The sequence below is a fragment of the Notothenia coriiceps genome, unplaced genomic scaffold (assembly GCF_000735185.1).
Source record: "Notothenia coriiceps isolate Sejong01 unplaced genomic scaffold, NC01 NC01_scaffold00007534, whole genome shotgun sequence".
NCBI classification, from domain to species: domain Eukaryota; kingdom Metazoa; phylum Chordata; class Actinopteri; order Perciformes; family Nototheniidae; genus Notothenia; species Notothenia coriiceps.
In genome coordinates, this window is record NW_011340235.1 from 12,987 (window position 1) to 20,259 (window position 7,273).

At 39.0% G+C, this 7,273-nt stretch overlaps 1 protein-coding gene and 1 long non-coding RNA gene across 3 annotated transcripts; one reads left to right on the top strand and one right to left on the bottom strand.

Annotated features, from left to right (window-relative positions):
• Position 1: 1 nt before the first annotated feature.
• Positions 2-721, bottom strand: LOC104944114 (uncharacterized). Of its 2 annotated transcripts, none has more exons than XR_798194.1 (3): positions 570-721; positions 345-359; positions 2-95 (listed from the first exon to the last, which is right to left on the bottom strand). It is a non-coding gene; the product is annotated as an uncharacterized lncRNA (long non-coding RNA). The 2 variants fall into 2 exon arrangements; XR_798195.1 differs by lacking the exon at positions 345-359 and adding an exon at positions 312-344 and having other exon boundaries at positions 27-110.
• Positions 722-1,232: 511 nt separating this feature from the next.
• On the top strand, positions 1,233-3,934 carry LOC104944117 (A-agglutinin anchorage subunit-like). The gene is made up of 6 exons (XM_010769592.1): positions 1,233-1,258; positions 1,316-1,500; positions 2,453-2,688; positions 3,058-3,119; positions 3,267-3,415; positions 3,511-3,934. Exons 1-6 carry the CDS (start codon positions 1,233-1,235, stop codon positions 3,597-3,599), a joined length of 747 nt encoding a protein of 248 aa, XP_010767894.1. The 3' UTR covers positions 3,600-3,934.
• The last annotated feature ends 3,339 nt before the right edge of the window (positions 3,935-7,273 follow it).

Genomic DNA, 7,273 nt, shown 5'->3' on the forward strand with positions numbered 1-7,273 from the left:
AACTGCAGCCCCTACTACTGTTGCAACAACAACAACGGTGCAACCTACAACTACTGCTGCTTCGACAACGGTGCAACTTACAACTACTGCTGCACCTATAACTGCAGCCCCTACTACTGTTGCAACAACAACAACAACAACAACAACAACGGTACAACCTACAACTACCGCTGCACCTACAACTGCAGCCCCTACTACTGTTGCAACAACAGCAACGGTGCAACCTACAACTACTGCTCTACCTACAACTGCAGCTCCTACTACTGTTGCAACAACAACAACAACAACAACAACAACAACAACGGTGGAACCTACAACTACTGCTGCACCTACGACAACTGCACCTACGACAGCATCACCTACTACTGCAGCGGCTACCACTTCTGCAGCTACAACTGCTACACCTACAACTGCTGCCCCGATCACTGCTGCCAAGACAACTGCTGCACTGACATTAGTTGCACCTACAACAGCAGCACCTACAACTGTATCATCTACAACTGCTGTGGCTACGACTGCTGTAGCTACGACCACTGCCCCGACAACTGTTGCAACAACAAAAGCAGCACCTACAACTACTGCTGCTCCGACAACGGTGCAACCTATAATTACTGCTTCACCTACAACTGCAGCCCCTACTACTGTTGCAACAACAACAGCAGCACCTACAACTACTGCTGCACTGACAACAGTTGCACCTACAACAGCAGAACCTACAACTGTTAAGGCTACAACAGCATCATCTACAACTGCTGCGGCTACAACTGCTACACCTACGACTGATGCACCTTCAACTGCTGCTCCAACCACTGCTTCACCTACCTCATCTGCCCCTACAACTGCAACAACAGCATCACCAACAATTCCAGCTTCTAAACCAGTTGTGGTTCTCGAGGCAACCGTGGCAGAACCATTTGTAGCAGAACTTAGTGACAAAAACAGTGCAGAGTTTAAAGTTCTTGAAAGCAGAGTTGTATTAGTGGTTAGTTCTCATTCTTATTATTTTTCTGAGTATTGAGTTTGCTGTTTTGATTTCATTTGGAAACTATTCTTATTTTAACTGCTTTATTTTGTTGCTTTTGTTCCTACAGTATGATATCATCTACAAGACACAATATGGATTTCTTTTCATACGCTCGTTTGTCATTTCATTTAGGTAACGTTTCACACTTTGAGAGGCCAACTCACCTTATACTTTCTGGGTTTTTATATTCAAACTTTCAAACATAAGAATGACAAAAGCACTCATTACAGATATGTAAAAGTTATCAATGTTGATATAATTTGGTTTAAAATATGTTATGTTTTGATGCAGTCGAGCTGTGGCGATAACTCGAGCTGATAGTACTCAAGTCGAGGTGGGGCTTGAGTTCAATCAAACTGCTTCACCTGCAGAAATCCCAAAGGATGATGATGTTGCAAAAACCTTGGAAGAGGCTATCTCCAACCCAAACAATACTTTCAACATCAGTGTTGATGTCACCTCCATCCGAGTAATTCGTAAGTAATCAATATCCTTCATTTAGCAAGGACATTTTGTTATCTAAGATTTGTGTAACGTTGTCTGTTCAATATATCTAACTGCAAATAACAATAGCCAAGTTTCATTTTTGTGCTCCAAATAAGGGGTTTAAATTTAGCAAATTTGTACAATACAAAGCCAATATCTTTGTTTTATTTTTAAACCATACAGCATGAACCGAAACAACACACCACAGCATTAGGCCACGGCAACATGCAATGCCAGTCCCTAGAGGGACCTGGAATTAAACCAGACAACCATGACATGAAAAAAACTGTTCAAAACACAATTTAGGTACATTTAAACACAAAACTCAGGGCTCAACAAGAAACAAACAAAGACAAAACAAAAGAAACAAATACAATAAAACAAAAAGCACTAACTCATGACCAAATCTTCTTAAAAACATTTCAGTTTAAGTTTTATATGAAGCCAGTCTGCATCCAGTTTGACTTCTGTAGATTTAAAATTACGCATGTTGAATCCGAGAACAGAAATTGCTTTGTGTTTAAATAAGAATGTACATAACTTCCATTCAATATTGAAGTACTTCTGGAATAATTTCAAAAATTCTTATTTGACAAATGTTTTGGTCGAGATGGAGCATACACAATCATATACCATCGACTCTTACAAACATAAGAAACACAATTTAAAGTTATTTTTCTTTCTTGTCTGAAAATGCTGTTATCACTGTTGGCACGGTCAGCAATGTTTCTGATGTTAGCACCTATAGTTACAAGCTGCTGGCCCAGCCATCGCAAAAGTGAGAATAGTTTGAAGGCAATCCATCAGTCAGACATAAACTTTTAATGTTGTGTTGAGAACCTTTACACTGTGGATTGACTTTGTTCAGAAGAAAGCAATTTGAATACCGTCTTTTATTTTACCATATTTCTTCACATTGATTCATATTTGTTTGGACTATAGCCCCGACAGCTATCCCAACTTCTACAACTACCAGTGCTGCAACTACAACTACAAGGGCTGCTACAACTAAAACCACAACGACTCCTACAACCACCATAACGAAAGCTACTACAATTGCTGAAGCAGTCATAATAAGGCAATTGACTTTCAGATCTGCTGGAGAGACATTTACGACCGATTTGCAGAATAGATTATCTGCTGCGTTTAAAGCACGAGCCTCACTAATAGAGACAACAGTAAGTCCATAGGGTGAAGCCGAGCAAAATCTAAGCATCCTAATTAACTGGAAATGTTTTACTAAACGTATTAGTATTTCCTGCAATAAGCCATCTTTTCTTTTAATTTGTAGATTAAATCTCATTTAACAAACACATTTGGTGACATAGTCAAATGACTATATCCTGTGTTATGAGATAAAATGTATCTTCAAACTTAAACAAAATGATAAGTTCAGTGTTGGTGCTTCTTATACTGGATAGAAGATGCTGGATTTTTCATTGTTTTATGATTGGAGGGTGTTTGTTGGTGCAAATTAAAAACCACAATTACAAAAGTCAATGGCAAATAAAATAAATGTACATAATTTATTTGCTTGTTTTTTGCAGCTTAACCCTATTTACCAACGACAATTTTCTTCGTTCCGCTCCTTGACAGTGATTTTGTTCAGGTAATTTATTAATGTTATTAAAATGTACTGCAATCTAAATATATTGTACTGTGAATTCATGAAAATAATATTTATAACATAATTGTAATAACTATAATTTATTTATAATGATTAAGAATATATATTTATCTTCAATTTTATTTGCAGTAATGGATCAATCTTCAACACCATGATTCTTGAATTTGCATCCACATCAGTTCCTAGTGGCACTCAGATTGGAAACATTTTGGCTGGTGCAGCTTCAAGCATCACAGCCTTCAACATTGAAACTGCCTCCATTTTTTTGGATGGCGCACGTAAGTTATTTGAAATACTACCTGACCAAAAAAACACAACCTACAAGAAATACTTCAAGTAATATATTTTGTTTTTCTTTTGTCATCATTTACAGAAGTTTCAAATGGAGTAAGCCACAAGATGAGTCTCATCACTGCATCCTTCCTTGTGCTGCTGTCATGGCTACTGTCAAGCTTTCAATAGTACAGCGCTGATGTCTGTTAAGTGAAATACAATTACAGAAAGCCTTACATACTTTAACTGTATTGCATATCAGACGCATCACATATAAAAACATTTTAACTTATTGTGCAGATATAATTTACAATAACATTTAAATTGAACACAGTGCCTTGTATTATTATCCAGTAACTTTTCTTATTTCTATCTTTTTATATTATCATACATAACTTGTGTATTCTATGAGCTTACCTGTATTTTGGAAAAAAATAAGGTCTTCTTGATGATCGGAACACAAAATATATTTTATGCTATGCTACGTTTTTGGCATCCGGAAATACAAATAAGGTGTATCTCAATAAGTTGAAAATGCTTCCATTAAAGGCACTGAAGATAAGTACAAACAATCAAACACTGTCTTATTATTTCTAAAAACCTTTTTTCCAATCTGTTATTCTCAATATGGTTATATATAAGTTATTCAGGATTTCCCAGAAATAATATGGCTGCATGTCGATTCACAATGGCCCTGGTTTAAATTAATAAAGAAAGGACAGCAAAAAGAATCACAGGAGGATTGTGACCAAACACACTCAAATGTAATCATTGCTGGTTTTGTTCTTTTATAAAGTTGGACTGTAAAGTATTTTCCAAATATAAGACTATATTCAACTATTCCTTTGTCAAATTACATTTATTGGGCTACATTTACATTTATTTTGATATGATTTATTAATTTGACTTAACCAACTGGCACACTTAAACTAACTATAATCTGCAGTAGTGGATTGTGAAAGCGTCATGCAGCAGCAGACCAAAAAAGGGAGTATACAATGACAGTGTTAAGAGATGATTAATAGATATCTGTCTGACTTGTCATTGTTGTTGGGCCATATAGATGCAGAAATATCTCAATAAGGTGTTGTGAAGCTGACCGTTGAGCGGCCCGACCAAGCAAGGAGGCAGACGCAGAGAATTCAAATATAACCCGGTGTGGGCATTTATTCATCAGGATACACAGCCTCAATATGACTGTCTCCCGTGAACAGGATCTCACACACACAGACTAACAGGAAAACAGAACCTAAATACACACAAACTAATCAAACCAACAAGGCACAGGTGAGGGGGGAGCAGACAACACAGGGCACCAGGTGAACACAATCACCAGCAACAGACAAGACGGTAGGGGGAACACTTTTCAAACTAAAACAGAAAACAGAGACGGACAAACTAAAACACAGACAGATCGTGACACTTTCCAGGGCACGGAACAAATCAATACACTTCACCACCAACGAAGCTATACAATCAGTAACGGAGGCCGAGATCTATGGCCCCAGACATCACCTCCGTTACCGGTGTCATATCTTATTCATGTCATTACTCGCAAAGCCCTCCATTAAGGTGATAATAGACAAGGAGCGCTACATTAAGTTAAGTGTAAATATTTAACTTAATTAAGTAAATACTAAATTCTCCTCTTTGCAAAATGCCTGCAAATCCATAATAAAGCAATGGGGAACTGTAGTTAAGTAAAGTTGTCTAACTTAAGGCGATGCTACAGTAAGAGTCAGAGGATCATCAGCATGTCAGCAGGCTTCCAAATTTGATTGTTACCAAAATAGTTGTTTGGTTATTTCAGTTTGGATCAAAAGGATTGGACCGACTGACAGTACAATATTGACATCCTTATAAGATTGTGACTTCTTAAAACAATACTTATATTCCTTTATTAATTTACTGTAACTTTTTTCTTATGTATGATATTGGAATGATAAAAGCTTACCTCAGTATTTTAATACATTCAAGCTTTTAGAAGTGAATTCCTAAGTTTACACAGGTATTTGTTTAATCAGGGTAGACATACATCTTTATCCTGTATAGCTCCAAGTGGACTGGTGTAAACTGATGATGCTGTAATCATCCTAATAATTCCCATGGTGCATTTAAGCTTTATTTTACATGAACCGTACCTTTTTTCTTGATGTATGTATTTAGCATATTGTAATGTCTGTATGCCTTTACAAATGGAAGAAAAAGCCATGTTAATACGTTGAGTCACAAGTGACATTTTTGTATATTAAAACTTGATGTTGATATAGCCTGTGACATAATGTCAAACATACTTGATAGCCATATTAGTAAGGGGGGCTTTAGAGTGTGTACACGTGAGCATAAATCCTGATTCAGTCCAAGTTATATGTAAGTATACACAACACAATGTTTCTCTCCAAAACGCTTCCAAACCATTTTGAATAACATTTGCTGGGCATGCTTGGTTTTTCAATAATTTACTAACAAAAGTCTGTAGCTACGGAAAAAAATGTAGGTAAAGACAAAATTAATGAACACTACTTTAATGATTTTCAGTGTAATTGTTATGTAAAAAAATTATTATTCAAGAATTATTTTTCCTAAGAAACTTCAGAAGAAATATATTTTTGTAAGCCCTTCATTATTGATCTTATTGTAAAACTGGCACCAGGGTTTTTCATCAAAAAAAGGAAACGTTTTACTTTTAGTTTCGGGATATATTAACATCATATTTATATATCTATTTTTACAGCAAGTCCAGCTACAATTCCCACACCTACAACTGCTAAACCTAAAATGGCAGCGCCTATAACGGCTAGACCTGCGACTGCAGCACCTACTACTATAGCTCTTATAAAAAAAAGGGTGACTTTCAGATTTGTTCAAGATACATTTACCAATGACTTGCTGAATCCATCTTCTGCTGCTTATAAAGCTCGGGCTACAATGATAAGAGGATCAGGTACGTTTTTTTTTTGTCCACCCACTCAAAACATGTGAAGTCTACTCCACAGTTCTCATTCATAACACTCCGTTCGATGTCTCACTATGGGATGCGCCTCAACGCGTATGCAAACAGAAGCATCAATCTCATTACGCCAATCCTGATTGGCTGGTGATCTTGACGTCTACGTCAGGGAATCCACCAACCCTTTAAGTAGCTTGCGCTACGTCACAGCGTCATTCAAACACCTCTTCTCGCTTCAGAGCACATCTCGAATATCAGTAGCCGGGCTAGCTTAACGGTCAACAGACTGAACCCAAGCTAACATTCGGTCGACGGGCGCTTGCCGGTTACTTCTTTGAACAAATATTAACACACCAGTTAATATTGTAATCCGCCCCGCCGTTTTTTCTTTCGGAATAACGATAAGGTTGGATTTTTTTCGGTAACATACCTGTTACTAGCTTGTCCCTCCGCGCCGACACCCCGGCAAACGAGGATGGACCCTTCTCTCCCTCACACCAGAGGAGTCGGAGGCTCGGCTCTGCGGCTGCGGTTTTAAGATCTCGGGCACGGACTCACACCAGGTCTGCTCGTCCTGCCTTGGGCTGGAACACGCCCAGGAAGCTATCGATACCCCCGGTTCGTGCGGGCATTGTGCGCCAAGCTAGCCTGTCGGGACAGGACCCCTTCATGTCCGTTGATTCGCCGGCCGGCAATCGGAACATGGTGGCGACCGCCGCGGAGATTGAGCCCCGCGCTGTGTCAGTCTGGGGCTCAACAACGGCGGTAGCTGCGGAATCGGAGCCCTGCGCCGTGTCACGCTGGGGCCCGGTGGCGGCAAGAGCCACGAGAGCGGAGCCCCGCGCTGTGTCAAGCTGGGGCTCCCAACTGGACCTCACCGTGGTTCCACCCGCGGAGGATGTCCTAGAGCTGG